At 59.0% G+C, this 20,868-nt stretch overlaps 6 protein-coding genes across 6 annotated transcripts; 3 read left to right on the top strand and 3 right to left on the bottom strand.

Annotated features, from left to right (window-relative positions):
• Positions 1–1,127: 1,127 nt before the first annotated feature.
• GCG54_00013090 (Transforming growth factor-beta receptor-associated protein 1) lies at positions 1,128–4,782 on the bottom strand (the record flags this gene model as incomplete). Its single annotated transcript, XM_045412951.1, has 3 exons — positions 1,128–4,112; positions 4,160–4,569; positions 4,617–4,782. 3 exons carry the CDS (start codon positions 4,780–4,782, stop codon positions 1,128–1,130), a joined length of 3,561 nt encoding a protein of 1,186 aa, XP_045256647.1.
• A 557-nt stretch (positions 4,783–5,339) lies between these two features.
• GCG54_00013089 (Protein CASP) lies at positions 5,340–9,976 on the top strand (the record flags this gene model as incomplete). The annotated part of the gene is made up of 6 exons (XM_045412950.1): positions 5,340–5,460; positions 5,512–5,679; positions 5,725–7,592; positions 9,042–9,273; positions 9,326–9,875; positions 9,928–9,976. The coding sequence occupies 6 exons, from the start codon at positions 5,340–5,342 to the stop codon at positions 9,974–9,976; spliced, it is 2,988 nt and encodes a 995-aa protein (XP_045256646.1).
• Positions 9,977–10,985: 1,009 nt separating this feature from the next.
• GCG54_00013088 (uncharacterized protein) lies at positions 10,986–13,532 on the top strand (the record flags this gene model as incomplete). Its single annotated transcript, XM_045412949.1, has 1 exon — positions 10,986–13,532. The coding sequence occupies one exon, from the start codon at positions 10,986–10,988 to the stop codon at positions 13,530–13,532; it is 2,547 nt and encodes an 848-aa protein (XP_045256645.1).
• A 396-nt stretch (positions 13,533–13,928) lies between these two features.
• On the bottom strand, positions 13,929–14,854 carry GCG54_00013087 (60S ribosomal protein L17; the record flags this gene model as incomplete). The annotated part of the gene is made up of 4 exons (XM_045412948.1): positions 13,929–14,087; positions 14,137–14,324; positions 14,418–14,631; positions 14,852–14,854. 4 exons carry the CDS (start codon positions 14,852–14,854, stop codon positions 13,929–13,931), a joined length of 564 nt encoding a protein of 187 aa, XP_045256644.1.
• Positions 14,855–15,542: 688 nt separating this feature from the next.
• GCG54_00013086 (rRNA 2'-O-methyltransferase fibrillarin) lies at positions 15,543–16,694 on the top strand (the record flags this gene model as incomplete). The annotated part of the gene is made up of 4 exons (XM_045412947.1): positions 15,543–15,696; positions 15,751–15,828; positions 15,881–16,585; positions 16,636–16,694. The coding sequence occupies 4 exons, from the start codon at positions 15,543–15,545 to the stop codon at positions 16,692–16,694; spliced, it is 996 nt and encodes a 331-aa protein (XP_045256643.1).
• A 308-nt stretch (positions 16,695–17,002) lies between these two features.
• Positions 17,003–17,716, bottom strand: GCG54_00013085 (uncharacterized protein; the record flags this gene model as incomplete). Its single annotated transcript, XM_045412946.1, has 1 exon — positions 17,003–17,716. The coding sequence occupies one exon, from the start codon at positions 17,714–17,716 to the stop codon at positions 17,003–17,005; it is 714 nt and encodes a 237-aa protein (XP_045256642.1).
• Positions 17,717–20,868: the final 3,152 nt, after the last annotated feature.

The following is a 20,868-nucleotide window of genomic DNA, read 5'->3' as shown; positions in this document are numbered from 1 at the left end:
TATTCTCTCTGCCCTCAAGAATCACCCAAGGCCAAGGCACGCGCGCACACCTCTCACCTCAGCTGAGCACGATTTCTCGGGGGAACTTTTGCTCTCGCAAGGTCAAGCGCCCGCACCATGACGGCTAGCTTCCTCGCAGAGCCCGTATCGTGCCCGAGCTGGCCCCGGTGCGGCTGAGCTGGAACCCGCCCCTTTCAGCTGCAATGGGCGCGCGTGCCGCTCCCGATTGGCCCCCTCGTTTCCAGGTGGCTTGACCCAACGATGTACTGGGCCCTTTTGGTCGAAACATGGCTCACCTCTGCTGCTGTGTGTGCTCTGCCGTGTAAGTAAGCAGTTTGGGGACAGATACCAACAAGGCCAAGGTATTTGAGTATTTTGAGTATTTGAGTATCGTGGTGGGCTACGGCCGAATCGGGCTCGCGGTCGGTCGCCAACAGACAAAGCGCCACTACCCATCTGACATGGAATCTTTAAACCTCGATTCGGTTCTCAAGTGCGCTCGCATCCCCTTTTCGCTGTCGACGTGGTGATTCTTTTCTGTGCATATGTGTGTGCATCCATCCGTGCCGGTATCTGCCGTCGTTCCGAACTGCCGTCTAGGCCAAGCTCAACGCATTCTTCCTTTGCGGCTCCGTCATGTCCGCAACTCAGCCGCGCCCACTTACACGATTGACATTCTGGAGGTGAGAGTTGCGAGACACGTGCGTCATCAGATCACTAAGCCGGTCTGCAAGACCAAATACTAGGAGCTGTAATAGGCGAGCTACGCAAACTACGTATAAATATGTCTTGCTCGTCTCGATATGGCATGTCATGCCAACCGCTGGTGGCCTGAGAATGGGCGGAGGCGGTGCGTCGCGGGCCTTGGTTGAACGTACTGACAGAAACGGCTGGACAACTGCCTGTCCGGATGATGAGCATTTTTACCATGCCGGCATGTGTCTCACGACGAACAGTCAGGCCACCCGCCGCATCCGTGGCCGGAGCGGACGGGCCCGACGGCTGTCGTCAACCAGGCACGCCATGGCGCGCTTTCGTGTATACCATACGGGACCGAGCCCTGTTCTCAATAGCATTGTGTCGCTTGCTACAATTGTGTCTAAATGCCAAACTATGTACACGGCACGCTAATTCGGCGCCTCTATCGATGGTCCCTTCTCGTCCACCCTGACGATTAGATCGTGGTTCACGCGGAGGTTCTCCGCGGAGCTGAGCGCCTTGGTCACGGTCGTCTCGTGCCGTTCCTGCGTGATGCGGCGCAGCGCCGTGACGAGGAAGCCGGCGACGACGTCGACGGACCACTCGTCCGGGATGAGGGCCAGCACGTCTTCCACGTCGAACCAGCCGCCGAAGCGCTCGAGCAGCGCGCCCGTCTGCTCGATCTGGTCGCTGACGTCTTCAATCGCGAGGAACTCGCCCAGCACCGCGCGGAAGAGCCGCGCCTGCATGTCGTGGGTCGGCGTGCTCTCCCGCCTGCCGTCGGGACGCCTGTAAATGTTGGAGCCGCCGCGCAGACAGTACGAGACGGCCGTGTCGTAGTCCCCGAGCTTGTGCACCAGCAGCCGGATGGCGTCTTCGTGCCGCTGCTCACGCCCGTCCAGTATGATGGTCTCGGGGACGAGGAGCTCGTCTGGAAGGGCTGCGATGCGCTCCCTGATGGCTGCGGCGTCGTACTGGTGGGCCTCTCCGAGCAGGTGCAGCAGCCGCAGGCGGCTGTGCCAGACCTCGTTGTCCTCCGGCGCGTTATCCGTGAGAAACTGCCGATAGGTCGGCTTGGGCGCCTGCAGCGCTCTGTACGCTGTGTATGTGCCGGCAAAGGCCTCTCGGCTTTCCGGGAACGACTCGAGATCGCTTATGACAATGTCCAGGTAGTATGCTATGAGATCGTTCACGTATTCTGTATGCCCCTTGCCGAAGACGAGATGCTCGAGGTAGTACTTGACCGCGTCGGGTGCCTCTTCGCGCAGGATCTCCACGACATGCGCTGGCTCAAACTTGGCTGCCTTGCCCTTGTCCTCGGCGAATACCTGCACGCCCAGCTTGGGATTGCGGCTGGCAAGCCACACGCCATACTCGCGGACGAGGGCCTGGCTGCTGATCTTCGTGAGGTACTCGCGGACGCGCTGCTCGCCGTCGCTCAGCTCCCCGCCGTCGTCCCGCTCGCCCTCGACGATGCGGCGCCACGTCGCGAGCACGTCGCCCGCCATCTTCCGGCTCTGGTACAGTCGGCTGAGCACGAAAAGGCGGTGGTAAGTCTCTAGGAGCCCGGCCGCCCGATCGAAGCAGTCTACGCCCTTGTCGACGACGTCGTACAGCTCCGACCTCACGGAGGAACTCTTCTTCGCCAGCCCCTTGGGAGACTTTTGGTCCAGCTCGAGAAGCACCAGCAAAAGAGCGGCGTCGACTGTCCGGAAGACTTCGCTCTCGTCGGCGACGCTGCCGAAGCCCTTCTTCTTTCTCCATGCCGCCAAAAAGCGCCGCAGAAACTGCATGACCTTGGTGTCGAGGTCACTGACCGAATGGCTCGCCTTCTGGAAGTGCTCGCTCTCCAGGTAGTTTTCTGTCGTCTTCTTCACCCCGCCAAAGATCCAAATGCCCCTCCGGCTCTCGACGATCTCGTTACGCAGGCCGGGGACCAGGGAGAGGACCACGCGCGGGTCGAGGCTGCTGTCCACAAGGACCTCCTCCAGCGCCTTCAGCTCGCCGTCCGAGAACGGAGCCTCCGCCGCGTGAAGGAGGCTCGTCAAGAGCAGAACGCCGGCGCGCTGTCGCAGGTAGCTGAACGTCACGAATTCCAACTCTGACTTGGCGTCCTGGCCCCGGAAGGAGTTGAGGACCGTGAACACTGCATGTCGGTCGAGCTTGGCGGGGTTGAAAGCGCCGTCCTGTGCGCAAGCAGCTTCGAGCCTGGCTTCGAGCCGCAGCAGCAAGGGGTTACGAACGGCCCACCAGATGTGGTTGCCCGACCAGACTGCGATTTTCGAGTTGGCGTCGGCCAGGCGTCTTGCGAATTCTCGTTCTTCTGCGTTCCTGCTTTCCTCCCACCCTTCCGGCAGGGCGTCTTCGTCCTGCGATGCAGAGTCGAACAGCTCCCGCTCCTTGGTCATCCGCTCCAAGGACGAAGCAGTGCGTGCATCTGCACTCCGCGGGGAGAATATCGGGTTTTCTAGCCCGCCCCCGGAAAAGGGCGAGAACTTTCTCTGGCACAGCCGGTCGACAATCTCCTCAAAGTGCGTTTCCTCCACGCCCATGAGGGATCTGATGCCCAGGGGCGTCGTGGCGTCCGTGTCTGGCGAGTCTATCTCGAGCCACCATTTTGACGCCGTCGGCTCTGTGCCATCAGAGTCCCACCGCTGGATTTCCAGCCCGTGACGCAGGCCCGTATCGAAATCCTTCGTCATGGACGCGATGACATAGCCTTCTTCCTCGTCCGCGATTGCCATTTTGGACGACGACATGTCTGACGACCCGCCGTCTACTACGACCTCCCTCGGATACCTGTCAAATTCGACGGTCGGCCTCGTAGGATCGCCGTCGAGGTTCACAAACATGCCGATGCCGGGATCAAGAGGCCCGGTGCCGGTGACAAGTAGAAACTCCTCTGCCGTTGGCGAGACGATGTGTGGCTTGAGGAACACCGGCGTCGGCTTGGTCGGAGACGTTTGGGCCCCTGGCGCAGCAGGCAGTGGCTTGTCTGTCGACGGCGGGGGCACCTGGGCCTCGTCGGAAGGCCTTGGACTGGTCGAGGGGGTCGGTGGCGATGATCCCTGGAGCACGCGATCTACCGCCCCTTGCGGACTCTGGTCACGGCGTCCGCTGAGGAGGCCACCCAGGCTCGTGCTTCTTGCATGTCCATGGGGGTCTCCAGCGGACAGGAGCGGTCGGTTCTGAGCCGCAGATACGCTCCTCAGAATGCCTCCGTCAGCGCTGCCAGCGATGTCCTGGGCTTGGCCAATCTCCCCCGCCGGCTGGGAATCATCCAAGGACGATATAGTCATCAACGGAATGCGAAGCTGTCTGTCGACGTCCAGCAGGGAGTAACTCCTGGCGTCCGCCACGCATGCAATAGAATCTCTGCGAACCGATATCGTCGTTCCGGGCACGTCGATATTCTACGCTGCGGTCAGTCGTGGTCGCGTGAGATGGAGGGCATGATTACCTTGACGGCCCTGGCGACCTCGCCTATTTTAACGACTTGAATTCTCCGGTTCAACGACAGGAGGATAAACACGCCCGCGGTTGGGTCGCCATCGTCATCCTGGGGCTGGTTCAAGTCCACGCCGCCAACCCAATTGCAGTTCTTGACCTGGGTGGTGCCGAATACCGGGCTCAGCTCGGGGAGCGAGTAAAACGTGACGGTCGAGTTGCAAAGGATGCAGGCCTTTCCGACCTTGGGCAGCAGCAGGATCTGCTGCACACCTGGGCGAGAATTGCTAGACTCTGCAAACGCCGGCCGCAGCCTCGAAGCGAGTATAAAGGCAGGTCGTCCGGCTGGGTCGGCGGGGTCGGGAGGGATCTGGACAAAGTGAAGCAATTCGGATGCGCTCGTGCCGACGTAAAGGTTATGATCTAGAAGTGTCAGTGAAGGCCAATCCGAGACAGCACAAGAGCCTCACCTAGGTAGTCAACGCAATTGATCTTGACGCCCTCGCCTGGGCCGTCTGCAGACAGGGGCACCTCCTCCATCAGCGTGCGCAAGACAAAGGGTCCCTCATTGCGGGCCATCGCATCGGAGCTCCCAGACGCAGACGAGCGCTGGTCGTCTGGATCTTCGGAGGTCATGGTCTGTCGCTTGTGCAGTCATCGGGGATGCTACGCCATCGTCTGCTGTTGCCCTTGCGCGGAGTCGAGGTCGTTATGCGATTGATGTTGTACGGATGCTGTTGCGTTGCGTTGAGGCTGGCAAGCTCCAGCGTGGAAAGCTGCTTGGTTGCTGGCGGGTGGGTGACACCAGGTTCAGGCTTCCAAGTGCTCCAATCCATAGCTCCCCTCTGTTACGTAGGGCCCTACGTAGGCAGCCCGTTCTCTAGCGTCTTAGTGGACTCATGCACCATGTTGCCGGCCTACCGGCGCAACCTAGCATGTGCGGCGCGCGCCTGGGGGTGGCTCCGCAGCCACGATGATCAACTGGCTGCCTGTGCGCCCCTGGAAACCGCCTGCATCCCACTGATTGGTTGCCTGGAAAGGGAACACGTTCTCGAACTCTGAGCTCAGCCGAAACACAACCACTCGAACGCAAGCTCAACAGCTCACGACTCCGACCCGGGAGTCAGTCTTCAGCGTCTCTCTTGATGAAGTGATGAATTGAACCATCGACCGCCACAGACACCAACGCAGACATGGCAGACCTCGTCGAATCAGTCCTGGCCGCCGACGCCAACGCCCAGCATGCCGAAAAGCCGGGTCCAGCTATCCCGGACGGGGGAAACAAGTTCCAACAGGCCATCTCAGCCTGGAGAAGTAAGAAGGAGCTTGTCCGCCGTGTGGGATTCGTTTGACTAACCCAGACAGCCATTGACTACACAAACCTCATTTCGAACCTCGACAATACCGCCTCCGAGATTGTCGCATACCAGAGGGATTCGACCGTCCAGCGAAAGGAGCTAGCTCAGAAGACGAAGGACTTTAGAAAGCTCGACGATGCCACGAAACTGTCCGAGATCAAGGGCCTCTTAAAGGGTGCGTGTTTCGCCCCAGCGTAGCGACGTTTGCTGACTGTCGCAGCCTACCAAACCTTCATCGACCTCCTGACGAACCACTCCAAGTCGATCAACTCCGCCTTCCTGCAAGCCTACACGTCTCTATCCGATGCCCCCGACCCTTACCCGCTGCTCGAGGCCTCCGTCGACTCTATGCTCGTCTCCGAAGACACACTGCCGAAGCTCACCGAAGAGAACCAGCACCTGCAGAAGTCCGTTGCAAAGCTGACGACACAGCTGGAGGAGACGGAGTCGAAGCTGCAAACCGAGTCCGCGGCGAAGAAGGAGCTCGAAAGCAGTCTGGAGAGCAGGGTCAAGGAGGTTGAGGCTTCCTGGGTTGCTGTTCTCGATGAAAAGAAGGACAACTGGGCGTCCAAGGAGAAGACGCTGGAGGAGAAGGTCGAGAACCAGGAACGCCTGCTCAACGAGATCAAGGCGAGCTACGAGGTCAACCAGCGACTGGGCAAGACGGACGACGGCGACCAAGAGGGACAGGCCCACGTCACCAGCGCCGAGATTGAGATGCTGCACTCTGACTTGGACCGGACGAGCGCGCGCCTGGCAGAGATCGAGGCGCGAAACGAGCAGCTGCGGCTGGAGCTGGCACAAGCAAAGTCGTCCGTGCCATCGCAAGCCCCTGTGGCTTTGGAGGACGACCCAGGATACATGCGCATGCGGTCCGAGAACTCGTCCCTCATCCGAAAGCTCGACGCGGCCCGGGTCGAGAAGGAGGGACTCAAGCGTGACCTTGACAGCAGGCTGCGCGGCCTGGAGAGGGAGGTTGGTTTGCTCAAGGAGGAGCGCGACAACCTCAGGGCCAAGGTGCAGAAATGGAGCGACTACGACGACGTGAAGCAAGAGCTCGAAGTGCTCAAAAGCATCGAGTTCTCCACGGGCGACGATGACGATGTGCGAGAGGCTACCGAGAGTGCCGCCGAGGCCAAGAGCCAAGGCGACACGCTTGAGAAGCTGCTGCTGGCGCGTAATAAGAAGCTTGGCGACGAACTCACCATTCTACGCGTCTCCCACCAGGACCTCCAGACAAAGCTGTCCGAGCTGCAGGAGGAGATGTCCAGGACCAACATGGACCTGGAAAAGTCGCAGCAGCTGAACGAGCGGCTCGAGAACGACCTGGCGACGCTGCAGTCGGAGTCCTCAAATGCCTTCCCATCAGGCGCATCCGTAGCCGGCACCTTCAACCGGTACGCACCGTCCGTCGCGCCGGGGCGGAGGCCTGTCGGAGGAAGGGTGTCGCCCACGTCGTCAATCATCAGCGGCATCAACCCTCGCACGGTTGGCGAGGAACCGATGGGCGGTGGCTCAGGTATCCTGCCGATGATCACTGCGCAGCGCGACCGGTTCAAGAAGAGGATCGCCCAACTAGAGGGGGAGCTATCCGAGAGCCACCGCACCATCTCGCAACTGCGACAGGAGGTGTCAGCCCTGCAGAAGGACAACCTCAATCTGTATGAGAAGACGAGATACGTGTCGACGTACAACCGCGCCGGCCCGTCGGCGTCGTCGTCCTCGGCGGCATACTCGTCAAATCCCAACCCGTCGACGGTATCGATTGGCGGGACCGGAAACCCAGGCATCACGATGGACAGGTACCGCAAGGCGTACGAATCGAACATCTCGCCGTTTGCCGCCTTCCGAGGGCGCGAGTCGGCCAGGGCATACAAGCGAATGAGCTTCCCGGAGCGCGTGGTGTACTCGGTGACGCGGATGGTCTTGGCCTCGCGGACGAGCAGAAATCTATTTGCGGCGTACTGTGTCGCATTGCACCTCCTTGTCTTCTGTTCTCTATACTGGCTCGGCACGGTCGACGTGGAGAAGCACGCCAGCAACCTGGGCAAGTCGGCAGCAGCAGCCGCCGCAGCGGGCGCCGGCGGCGTCCATGGGGCCGGCGACGGTCACGGCGACTGGCACGAAGATGGGTTCAACGGGCACTAGCCTCAGGAGGCTGGTAACGGCAAGGTCCGTGACGCGGCCGGCCTGTACGCACTGTTTTGATATTGCATTTGGACGATTGGGCGGCGTCTGGCTATGTACGGATATGAATGTGGCATTAGTGAGATCTCATCAATACAGACAGATACCAGATCACGTGATACCCAGGAACGGCACCGTCCGCCAAGATGCGAGATCTTTTGGACAAGTACCGGGCATCGACCGCTCGTGGCTCTCCACCAAGCAGTTCTATTCTTATCGAGTTGTCTCTCCAGGCCTGCCACCCGATGTTAAAAAGCGGCACGCCATTCGACCAAGGCTGTTGGCGCTGGCCCGTCTCCGCAGCCCAAATGGGGTCTCTGCCCGCAGCCAATGAGCCGGCGACAACAGCGTAGTCTGGCGCGGCAAACGCATGTACAAGAGCGGATACCTGCATCGTGGGCGCGTCGCCGGGGAGAAGACGGGTACAAGGTCGTACCGTTCCTGGCAATTTCGACGGGCCTATGGGAGTCGAGTCTTGACGCGGTGTGCTATTTCGGTCTGTAGCCGCCCTGTTCGCGAGAGCCGTTTACCGGGCCGTCTTGTGGCAGCTGAAGATGGGGATCGCGGGTCGCAGACGAAGACGGGGTTGTAGACTGGGGCGACGAGGGGCTCCGAGATGGACGGATGTGCCTTCGTCGCAGCCATCACCGGTCGAATCTCTTCCTTCGATCGCGGCATGTTTATCGTGGTTTCTCAAGCCCGCGGAGACGTGGCCCCGCTGCTCAAGAACTTCGACCAAACCTTTGGGCGGGCCGGGCGCTTGCATCTGGAAGACCCCGGCGGAGATCGCTGACCAGCTACCCTCCACTCCGACATTACGTGCATCCCGCCCTCCACTCCATTCGCTCTCGTTCAACTTCCCGCCCTGGCTCGTTTGCTATTCTGCCGTCGTACGGTTGCATGGCAGGGCGGCTGCCAGTCTTGGTCTCTGGCTCCTGCGAATACCCACGCGTTGCCTTGCACAGCACAGCGGCTGACCCTGGCCCCCCTCCCCGCCATCTTTTCCGAACCGCAAGACTATGCCGGTCTGGGCAGGTCGGTCCCTGCCAAAATGGAGAGCGGCCAGTCGCTCTGTTTGCCGCCAGAGAGATGGTTCATGGTGTTGTGGTATATTAAAAGCGGCTGCCCGCTTGACTCCTCGAGACTCGTTTGTTTTCCACCACAAAGTCTAGCTCATATATTCAGAGACGAGTCTTTTTTCCTTTCCTTTCCATTTCCGTTTCTTCGTTGTTTCCTATCTTCACTTTCCTTGGTTTCGGTTTCCTTGCTTGGAATTGGGCTGTTTTTCTCGACTGTTGGTAACGGGCATAATCACACGACGACCAACAACACCAACACCGCATCACTCAGCCCCCATCAACAAAAACGTCCAACATGCGTTCCGCAACTCTGTTGGTGCCAACCCTGGCATCTCTCGCCCTGGCGGCGCCCACATACCCCACTCTCAACCTCCATTCAGCCCTGCCGGGAAACATTGAGGATATTTCCGAGTACTTCAACATGCTCGCCACCAAGGTCCAGGCGCTCAAGTACCTGTCAGCCGAACCGGTCTGCGACCTGACCAAGGCCAAGATGGTTTCTCGTGGGTGGCCCTTACTGGCACGGGTCGACCAATCGTAAACTGACTTGACCAGCTGCCGAGGACCTCCCTCCACCGTCCGCGGGCCTGACTCTAAAGCACGTCGCCATCGGCCGTGGCACCCAAAACTACACATGCGACACCAGCAACGCAACAGCTGTGCCCGTTGCCACTGGCGCCAAAGCCACTCTCTTCAACGCGAGCTGCGTGGCTGCCATGTACCCCGACCTCCTCGAGAAGCTGCCCTCGGTCTCGATGCAATTCAACCTCACCGACAGTGACGAGCAACAACGACTCGGCCCCAGCAGCCTTGCCATCTCTGGACACCACATCTTCCCCACCACCGGCGTCCCGTTCTTCCAGCTCGCGACCGATGGAGTCGAGATTGGTGACGCATGGTGCGCAAAGAACTCTTCCATTGCCGCGCCCACCATGGCGGCCAAGGGCCAGCAGGGTGAGGGCGCCGTGCCGTGGCTGAAGCTTCTCACGACGGCGGGAAGCACCGGAAACCTTCAAGAGGTCTACCGCATCACCACTGTTGGCGGCAGCGCTCCCGCTACTTGTCAAGGCCAGCCCGCCGCATTCGAAGTTCAATACGCTGCCGAGTGAGTTTTCCAAACATGTCCCGTCTGCGCAGCATCGCTAACAGCCTACCAGGTACTGGTTTTATCAAGGCAAAGCGCCCGTCAAGTCCGCAGCCTCTTAGGGCAGGAACAGCAACAAGAAAAAAATAGTGTTAGTCCAAGGCGTTGGGGGTTTCTATGAAATATGTACAAGTTCTTTTCGATATACCATCATGTATTTCCACGGCATCCCGTGGCTGAGCTGGTCGGCCATTGACTGAGCCGGTGGATAACATTGCGATAATTTTAAATGACCGAGTCACATTGTTTGCAAGCGAGCTGCATCGTGACGACTGTGCGAGTTCCAGAAGCCTTTGAGGCTTCCATGCCCTGGATTCGGCGTCTGAACCCTCCGACCCACCTGCTAAACCTACCTCACTGAAGTGCCTTACCAGGCTTACCTACGGCGGCACCTGGCCCCCGGCCAGTGCCGCAAATCCCCGCCAGCCGGGGCAGATCCGTGGGCAGCAGGTATCTCAGGGTGCCCAAAGGATGAGGGGATTGGAGCAGCGAAACATTTGCCATGCCATGCCACTCCCGCCCAAGCCCCGGCCACATGTGCAAAGTCTCTGCAAACAGCCAATGGCGAGTACGTGTGCCCTTCCTTCAGGGCGCCAGAAAGAAAAAAGTGGCTCGCAAACCACCCTCGGTGACTTCACTTTCACTCGTCCCAAAGACGATCATCCCTCGGCCAGACGTACTTTTTTTTTCAGCTTTCGTTCTTGCAAACCTTTCAGTCGCCAGCGTTCGGCGAATCTCGCCAACCAAACCTCACGATTTGTTTATCCTGTTACAATAGCACCTTTTAATCACATACTCTCTTGCCGCGGATCAGCCGCCACCCGCTCCCGCCTGATCCACCCCGACAGCTTCCGTTGCGACTACGAACAAACCTTTGGCCGACCATCTGGTTAGCAACATTCGCACACAGTCGTTTGATCCCAACATAGACTCACGCTTGCTTTTCACACCCGTGCAGCCGTCGACGGCAAAGTCCATCGACCGATCCCCCGGCACCCGCGACCCACGACACCTGCCGACCGAATTGCCTCGACCAGGCAATCCAACCCATGAGCGGATACCCGAACGGCCATGAGTGAACGGGATGCCGCGCTGGAGATGCCCCGGAAACGACGAAGGCTCGACTCCATGGCTTCAGACCCGCCGCAGCTCACCTGGCCGCCTGCCCAAGTCCCTGTCGAAATCTTTGACGAGATCACCACCTACCTGTCTCGGACCGACGTCAAAAGCCTGCGACTGGTCAACCACGAGTTCGATCGCATGGTCTCGGCCAAGTACTTTCGCAATGTCGTCGTCCCGTTCCGGTCAGAGATGTATAAGGCCCGGAGGAAGGTGGCATGCGAGGAGGATGAGGAAACGGCCCAGCCATGCACCGACACCCTGTTTGCCAGCGGAATGCGCATCTTCCAGTCCTTTGGCAACCACATCTTGCGGTTCGCCTTGTCGCTGGAACTGGACGAGGAGAGTTTGGCATATCCACCCATCAAGCCCACGCAAAAGGCCGTCACCTCTTACTGGGGAATCTACCGGTGGCCCCACGAATCGTACCATCGGTATACGGAACTCGAAGGACTCGAGCAGACCGCCGACGAGACGGCATCAATGAAGGAGGCATTGAAGTGTCTGAAGCACGTCCAGGAGCTGGGCCTCTGCTGCGACGCCGGGCTGGGCTACCTCTTGGGGCCGGACCAGCAGCTCGAAAGCCCGCCGCTGCCGCATCCAGTTTTTGGCCTGCGCAATCTGCGGTATAGGCTGCTGCAGCGGCGCTTGGCGCGAGCCGAGTCGGCCAATATGAATGCCCGCAAGCTTGCCTTTGAAAGCCCTCGCGACTTCAAGTACACAGTGCTGGAGTCGATGGTCAAGGACGCCGGCTACTCGCAGGAGCAGGTCAAGGAAGCCATCAACATGCTTCTCAACACGGAGAACGTCTCGCTGATGAACATTGACTTTGACGAGCGCACCGCCTCCGTGCCTGATCTGGCCATCAACGTCTTTGCCCAGCAACAGCATCCCAACAATGCAAACCCCGCTGACGGGGATGCGGAAGATGCTGCGATCCAGCGCGCGGTGGCATCGGCGCTGGCTGACACGACCACCGGTCACCCTCTGCAGCCCAAGAATCTGACACGAGCCCAGAAAGAGATGCTTCTAGAGCTCGAGTGGGCTCACCGGGCACTCATCCAGTCCTACGTCATTGCCCTCAGCGACAACGCCCGCACAAACGACTTTAGCTCACTGACGACCCTGACGATCGCCAAGATACCCAGCAGCCACCTGTTCATGTTCCAGCGGCAGGACTTCTGGCAGAGCTTGCCGAACCTGACAAACGTCGCCCTCGCAGTCGTGGCAGACTGGCGCCAGGTGGCCAAAGTCGCACCCGGCTGTGTCGAGGACACCTTCGTCTCGCCTGTAGATGCCGTCGGCAGAGCCTACCGCGTGCTGCGGGACTACGTTGGCAAACAGAAGAACATCTCTTTTCTCCACTTTGAATGGATTTGCGGCGGCGAATTCGCCCCGGGCATCACGCAGCGCAACCACTACGTCCTGCCCGCACCCTTCTGCATGCCCGCGCACATGCCGGCGCTCGAAGCCGCCAAGTCGCCAGACCTCTTGCTTTCCCTGCCGCACATTGAGCATCTCTCCTTGAAGAACTGTTACAGCGCACCACACGTATTCTTACAGGTGATCCGGTCCATGGCCCTCCAGTCTCTGGAGAAGCTGGAGCTGGAGACCGTCTCCCTGGCTGGACCACCTGTACGGCGGCAAGGCCATGCAGCCTTTTTCCACGGGCACCTGGCTGCTCCCGCTGCTGCCGCCCAGCAGCAGGCCCAGGCCCAGCAGCAACAGGTCTGGCAGTTGCAGCCTGTCCAGGCCAACGCACAGGCTCTCCAGCCGCCACCGATGCCACCCGCACCCAACCAACCAGGAGCAGCTCCAGCCCAGCTGATCAATATCCCGCTCGGAATCCTGGCCCAGGGCCCGGCGCAAATAGCTCAAGCGCTCAACGTCGGTGCCCAGAATGCCCAGGCACCGGCGCTGGCACAGGCACCAGACCCTGTCACCCCTGATTGGGACAGCATGCGGCTGCGGGTGCCAGAATTGCTCACTTGGACGGGCGTTATCGAACGGCTCGCACCAGTGCCTGGCATTGCAGAATTGACGGCCACGCAAGACGATGACGAGGGGCTGGACGATGCTGCAAGCTCGGACGAGGGCTACAAACTCATTCCCAGGGCAAATTTCCTGCGGAAGGAGAAGAAGAACTTCTGTCTCGAGAGCATGTCGTTCAAGTCGTGTGGGTACGTGGCGCTGGATGTGCCCTTCATCGACAACACCAACACGCTGCCACTACGCCCCCCGTGGCAGGAGCCGCAAGAGATCACGACGCGGCGAAGGGAGCTGGCGCCGTTCATGCAGCACTGCAACGACCGGCTGGCGGCCAAGATCACCAACTTCCTGCCGCCGCAGGAGCGATTCAACCTGGCGACCGCATACGGGATGGACCTGACCTGGGCATCCTGGTATGACGAAGAGGTCATCGAAGCAGCCAAGAGGGATGGCGTCATGGTTCCTGGCAAGGGCCGCTTCAGCGGCACGATTACGAAGACGGCCAACTAGTATGGCACGGCCGTAGATTCTGTGTATTTCAACTTTGGGGACTGACCGGCGTTTGGACAATGATACCACGGGAAAAGAATGAGACGCGGTGGACGTCATAAAGGCACTTTTGAGTTTTGAGACAGCGAGGACTAACTGAATGCATATCCATTTCCGTTTGACGCCAGTCATGAATGCTCATCTAGGACCACTTTAGGGAATCACTTTTGCAGGTTTTGTTTATTGGTGGCCCATCAGACCTTTGCGTGAATTCGCATGCCAATCCCTAAATGCCATGAGACCATAGCCATCCTGTACACCAGCATATGAAAAGCCGCATTTTTTCCACGCATCCATCAACCCAAGACCTCCCAGGTTCACGTTACACCAGTCATACCGCACTCGAAATCAGGTCGCTTATGCGGCGGTGATGGCCTGGCGGACGCGGGCACCGCGCTGGCGGGAGTTGAGGCGAACCTCCTCACGGCCAACGACGGCATCGGACTTCTGGACGACCTCCTCGCCCTCGGTGAGGATCAGCTCAATGTGGCAGGGGTTGGACATGTAGGGGTTGATCTGCGGCTGTTAGTGGCGGACGGCAGGCCGAGCGGCAGAGTGTACGTACGCGACCGTGGGCACGGTATGTGCGTCTCCGTTGCTTGGGGGCCTGGTTGACCTGGATGTGCTTGACAACCAGGTTGCCAGTGTCGAGACCCTTGGCGTCGGCGTTGGACTCGGCATTCTTCAGGAGGCCGAGGAGGAACTCGGCGGATTTGACGGGCCAGCGGGCGCGGGAGACACCGAACTGCTTGCCTGGATTAGGGGTCAGTACTTTGTGTCCTCCTCTCGTGGTTCATCGTCGACCCCGAGTCGTTGACGACGACTTTGGTTCGGGACATGTCGTACCTTGCGCCGTGCGGCCGATGGAGCCGGCGTAGCGGCGGAAGGGGACGGCCTCAGCCTTCTCCTGGACGTTCTCGAGGAACTTGACGGCGCGCTGGAGCTTCCAGCCATTGATGGCCTGGGCGGTCTCGCGGGTGTTCTTGAAGGACACGCGCAGGTAGGAGCCGCGGGCGCGGGCCGACTTCTCGCGGGCAATCTCGGTCGCAGCGTAACGAACCTATGGGAAGGCCATTGTGTCAGTCTCGTGTGCACATCGTCTGCGGTCTGCGATCCTTCCCCCGCCTCGGTCCCGGTGCTGTCGAATTTTCGTCATGTTTTCCCTCCCGGCACTTTAAATTGCAACCAGGTTCTCGGCGACGGCGGCGGCGTGGTTTTCCAAGGGCGACGACGGGTCTCCTCGCGAGGACCTCGCAGATGGGGAAGCAGCAAGCACTTACCATCTTGATCGTTGGGTGTGGTGATGGTTTCGGCGTCGGTGGTCGTCGTCTGGGCTGGCTGAGTGAGTTAGAAGAAATTCACAACTTTGCTTGACCCTAGCCCTTCAGCGCGGGTTGGCTCGCTTGCGGATCGGGAAACGGCAGGGGTCTGCCTTAGGGCTCCGCAACCCTACGGGGTAAAAATGGCCATTTCCAGCGCCAGTCTGGGAAGAAAGCCCTGGGAGAAATAGGGCGTACCTGATGTCTGACTTGTAAGGTCTCGATTGAAGTTACTGCGTCGAAATGGCAGCCGATATGTGGTTGTCGAAAATGATGCGAAATATTTCTTGTCTCGCGTGCAGTGCCTTCTCACCACCAGTGCGACCCTTTCTGGCAGTTGCCGATTTTCCCCAAAGTGGACACCACCTTATCTAATCGGAAAGAAAAATTCATGTCCGGAGCCCGGTGAATCCTAAATCCATGGCGGCCAATCACGAATGACACCCCACATCCAATGCATGTTTGGACCATGTAGCTCTGAAAAAAAAAAAAAGTTGGAAAATTTCTATCTCCAGTAGTCTCCAGCGCCAACCCGCCCTCAGAGGACACCATCTGCACCTGCACCTCTGACCAATTCGACTTCTCACAACGCGGGACTGGCAGTAGTCTGACGTTTATTTCTTTCCTATACCCCAACATCCGATAAAAGACAATGGCTCCTTTCCAGGCTCGTGGCGGCAGAGGCGGTGGCCGTGGTGGTTTCGGCGGTGACAGAGGAGGTCGCGGAGGTGGTCGCGGCGGACGCGGTGGCTTCGGCGACAGAGGCGGAAGGGGAGGTGGCAGAGGCGGCTTCGGTGCCCGCGGAGGTAATTAACCATATCGATGGCGATGCCGAGAACGAGAAGCTGACGCGATAGCAGGCGGCCGTGGTGGTCCCCGTGGCGGCGCTGGTGGTCGCGGTCGTGGAGGTGTTGGCAAGCCTGGTGGTCGCGGCGGACGTAAGCTTCATCCACGAGTGCCCTTGAGAGAGAAACAGCTTTGAGCTAACAGCGCGCACAGCCAATGGAATGAAGGGAGGTGCCAAGGTCATCGTCGAGCCTCACCGTCACGAGGGTATCTTTGTCGTCCGCGGCAAGGAGGACGCCATCGCAACCCGCAACATCGTCCCCGGCGAGTCCGTCTACGGCGAGAAGCGCGTCTCCGTCGACGACGTTGCCCAGAACGAGGATGGCACCACCACAACCACCAAGGTCGAGTACCGCGTCTGGAACCCCTTCCGCAGTAAGCTTGCTGCCGCAGTCATCGGTGGTCTCGAGAAGATGTACTTCGGCCCCGGCTCCAAGGTCCTCTACCTCGGTGGTGCTTCTGGTACTTCCGTCTCCCACGTTGCCGACATTGTCGGTCCCACCGGCTTCGTCTACGCCGTCGAGTTCTCCCCCCGTTCCGGCCGTGACCTCATTGGCATGGCCGCGAAGCGCACCAACGTCGTCCCCATCGTTGAGGACGCTCGCCAACCCCTCAAGTACCGCATGCTCATGCCCATGGTCGACGCCATCTTTGCCGACGTTGCCCAGCCCGACCAGGCCCGTATCGTCGCCATGAACGCCCACCAGTTCCTGAAGGTCGGCGGCGGCATCCTCATCTCCATCAAGGCCAACTGTATCGACAGTACCGCCCCCGCCGCCAAGGTCTTCGCCATGGAGGTCGAGAAGCTGAGAGCGGAGCGCATCGCACCCAAGGAGCAGCTTACGCTAGGTACGTTTCGTCCGAGTTGCAGCCAAGAGTCCGCAAGCTAACAGTCGCAGAACCCTTTGAGCGTGACCACTGCCTCGTCGCTGCCGAGTACAACCGCTACGCGAAATAGATAAAGATGTATGTGATACGCGGAGAGGGATGTTAGCGGTTGAATCTGTACATTTGCGAGATTCCCACGATGGTTGACTTTTGCTTCAATGGGTTTGGTCAGGTCGGACTTCATCTGGACAGGCGTTAGGAAAAATTTAGGACGGTCTAGTTCAGAACTTTGCATGTTAACCCATAGGTATCAAGAGTACTTTGTGAACGACATGTCATCAGTCTTGTACTTCATTCTTCCCGGTAGTTAATTGCAGTTCATTAGAAGTTGATATGCTCGAGGGCTTGTCGTTTCCACCACTCGTCTTACACGTCAAGTCACTCGATTTCCTGGGCCAAACCCGATTCAGCCGCTGCCGCCGGCGCTCCACCCATCAGTGACCCATCGAGCCACCGTTCACTGGCCCACGACCCCAACGTCGGGTACGCCTCTCTCGTTCCGCCGATTCTCCACCGGTCCGCATAGCAGTCGTCCTCCACGGGCATTCGTGCAAAGTACACGACCCGCTCCTGTTCCGGCTGCCACTCCATTGGCTCCGCGGGGCCGCCTGCGCCGAGGCTGTCTGCCCAGGCCTCCACAACCTGCCGTTGCTGTTCGAGGAGGGCCAGAAGCTGCCGGCGGAAGTGGTAGTCTTTCTTTGCCTCGCGGCGCTCGTGTGGTTTCTCGCGGTTGTGGTCTGGCAGCCGTTGGGGCCGCTCCGCCGGGTGGCGTTCCTTGCTGCTCGAGCTAGCGGTGTCCAGTCGGGTAGCTGGCTGGCCTTGGTGCCTATCATATTTGGGGCCGGGCTGCGTCTTGTCCATCAGGTAGTCACCGTCAGTGTCTGTCACAACTTCGTGACGGCGGTGCTTTCGATGCTTGCGCGGGCGGGTTTCACTGTTTGAGTGACGGGTAGATCGGCTCTTCCTGTCGACGACGCGGTCTGCTCTGTCTCGACGATGGGAGTCGTCCCTGGTGTTGCGTGAGCCGCTGCCAGAGTCCGGTTCAGGCCTGCGATTGGTCGAGCGGCGGCTTGATTTGCGATTGCGCGCCATCGTTGAAGCCCCAGCCCGAAATGTTGTTCAAAGTCGGTTTCGAGAGACTCACTGGCCGGAGATGGCAGCTCAACGACGGGGTACTTCTGGATGGAGCCTTTTGTACGGCTGCATCGAGAGGACGTTCTGCTACGCATTGGAACGGCAGCCTCCTTCGCCCCGAATCAAAGTGGAAGAGGCTCGATGGCCCCATCCGTGTTTCTGGGCGAGGGCCGGAAATGCGGAATAGGGCAGAAGATACGGGCTTGTTAGAGCCTGAGTGAATCATGTTGAAACTCTTTCAGACCTCCTTCGATCACCAGCTAATCCTTTCCGCGGGCTTAAAGAGGTGGCATATGAGGATGTGGTTCACTCGGGGCCATCTTTGTTCTTGAGCTCCTTCTGAAGCGCCATTGTGAGCTCTGGAGGCTCAGGCTTCAGGCTCGACCCTCGAAGGCATTGGATAACCGCTTGGTATCAACACAATTTAAATCCCAATCGAGATTTCGGCAGCCTGAATCACACATGGCCGGGATCAGAGACTCCAGCCTTGGCTCTCCTGTCTGTCGGCTGTGAGGGGTTCTTGATCCTTCTGTTCTGGACTGTTTTCCAGGTCGACAAACATGAATGCGAAAAGGATATTTCTGGGCCCTTCTGCGATCCAAGGAGAAGGCTCGCCATATCCCCAGCAAATGCTATTGCTGCGGCCGCTTCAAGTCTCAGATGCGCAATCTCTCATCGACGGATGCCATCAGCACCGTCCTGGAGTCGAGAAGCACGCTGCTCAGCCATGATCACCCTGAATCTGGCACTGGAGATGGACTGAACGCATCAGACAAACCACAACGAGCAGCATCTTCCTCTCCCGATGACTCAATCATCGAACCGCGAGTCCTTTCTCGTCGCTTGGACAACGTCTTGGCAACAGATGAAGGTTAGCTCACAACCGGTCGACAACCTCGGCAATGATGCAGCTCACCACACATATGCCCTGATTGGAAGAACATTCAGCCTGGCCACGTCCAGGAAGAGCAGTGCTACTCGTACTGCTCCAGGGGTTATCTTGGTTTCTGTCAAACTCATTCCGCGTGGGTCCAAGACTGATTCGTCCCTAATGGACCGTCCCATGTCTGTCGATCAAAGCCATCAGTCTTGCTGGCATACACCCGTCGTCAATTGACGGCTCCGTGAGGTAGATCAAGACACTAGCAGTTCTGCCAGCCCACCCAGGCTGGCAACAACCAATGGCTTTCGTCCTATCCACGGCTCCCATCACACTTGTCGCCGACCGAGGTGATGCCTCACGAGAGCTAGACCCAAACACAACCCCCACACGATGCTCCTGGTCGAGAGCGTGGCAAGTGCGGCACATTCGACTCTCTTTGGATGTGAGCGGTTCTCAGCAAGTCGAAACCATGTACATCTCGGAGCAGCGTTGCAGTGCTTGTCGCAATACTCTGAACGAGACGCACAGACAGACCGCGGCTCGCCTCCGACTGAACAGGTAGGATGGTGCTCGAGGCTGACCCCTGTAACAAAAGTTCATTCAAGACAACGGCGTTGGTGGACTTTGGCTGCCTGCTGCCACATTCGCATTGGACCTTGCTGCTGGGGCTGAACGAAGCCAAGCCGCTAAGCCATGTGCTCCTCCGCATTTTGGCTGGTCTTCAGCAACGGCGTGAGGGGAACATGTCATTCACACGCTCCAAAGCCTGGATTCGCGTGTGATTAAACCAGAAGCCAAGGCCGCACCCGAGATTCGGTTTAAAGCCAAACCATACCAACGGTGAGCCATCATCACCCATGGGCTTGGCTCGGTGGCTTGCTGCCTGCGAAACCGGTGCTCCGTCACCATGGCACAAGTCGACGGCCTTCCATATGTCGCAGGGCTGACTAGCGTGAGTTGCGGCGGTTCGAGAATGTCTCTCCTGATTACGATGGGCGTGATGTCCCCTTCTGGTGCCGGTCTACTGAAGATAAAATGAGCAGATGCCCATTTGGCACCCTCCTCCGTCGACCGTTTGATTCACGCCAGCTGTTTCTGGACTGGGCATCGAATATCGGAGGGAAGGGGTTGACCATGGCGCACGGGTGTGCTATTTCAGTCGAGAGCTCTCCTGTGCCTTACAGATGGATCCGTAGGGTTGGGATGAAATAGCTGAAGAGCGGCGTGTTTTGGCTTGGGAAGCTTGCGGTCGTGTTTCCCCGAAAAAGATGTCCACCATCCGGGAAATGACCCCACTTTCCCCCGCTGGAGTTGGCGCAAGGATCAATGGGTTTGGGGAAAAGGTACGTGCCCACTTGGGATGCTACCCTCCCACTGTCATCACCACAACCACGAAGCTCTTTGGCTGCTTCATCCTTGTCTTTGCTCATCACGGTCTTTAGCTCTGTATCTCAGAATCTGCGCCCTCTGCCTCTATCATGCTTCTGGCCTGTTCCCCCTCGTTCAAGGCCTATTGGCTAATCAAAGCTTGGCCCAGCCCTCTAGGTTTCCCAACCCTGAATCTCGCTAGAATCATCTCGCCCAGGCCGACCTTTGGCCATGCAGCGGCACAGCTGACGCCAACATGATGCATGTCCCCAAGTCGAAGGCTTGATTCAGCCAGCCGTTTTATCCGTCAACCTGCAGCAGCACGTCGCTCGTGGCTTCTCCGAGAATACGGTACCCCAACACTTTAGGCACCGTCATTGCGCTGCCACGTCCTTGCCTCGTCCCATCTTCAAACGAGAGACGACACTTCAGACCGCCTCCATCTTCAGCATCATCAAGCATCATCTGTTCGCCGGCCCCTCGAGCGCGCTCGCGATGGTGGCGTTCCCACGTGGTCAGCGCCGGCATCGTGCCGTCAGCCAGGTCAGGGGAGGCTACGATACGATCATTCAGTTGAATCTATCAGCCGAGTGCGATGCTATTTCGGGTTGGGCGTCGTCCTGAGTTATCGTCAGCCCGGCGCCAGCCAATTATCGATTCACCGTTGACATTCAAAACGGGATCGTCTTGATTTCGTGTCAGAGGTCGCAGCTCTCCTCTGCCTGCATCGGGTAGGGTGGTGCTGTTGCCTTTCTTGCTTCCGCCAACCCGCAGCCCGAAGACGGTTGCCACCTCTCCTTCTGCACCTCGCGGCTCAGCTGTCAAGTGAATGCCTCCGGTGGAGTCGTCCGCCACGAAG

Source organism: Colletotrichum gloeosporioides, assembly GCF_011800055.1.
Source record: "Colletotrichum gloeosporioides strain Lc1 chromosome Unknown consensus_115, whole genome shotgun sequence".
Lineage (NCBI taxonomy): Eukaryota > Fungi > Ascomycota > Sordariomycetes > Glomerellales > Glomerellaceae > Colletotrichum > Colletotrichum gloeosporioides.
This window is presented reverse-complemented; position numbering and strand designations above follow the sequence as displayed.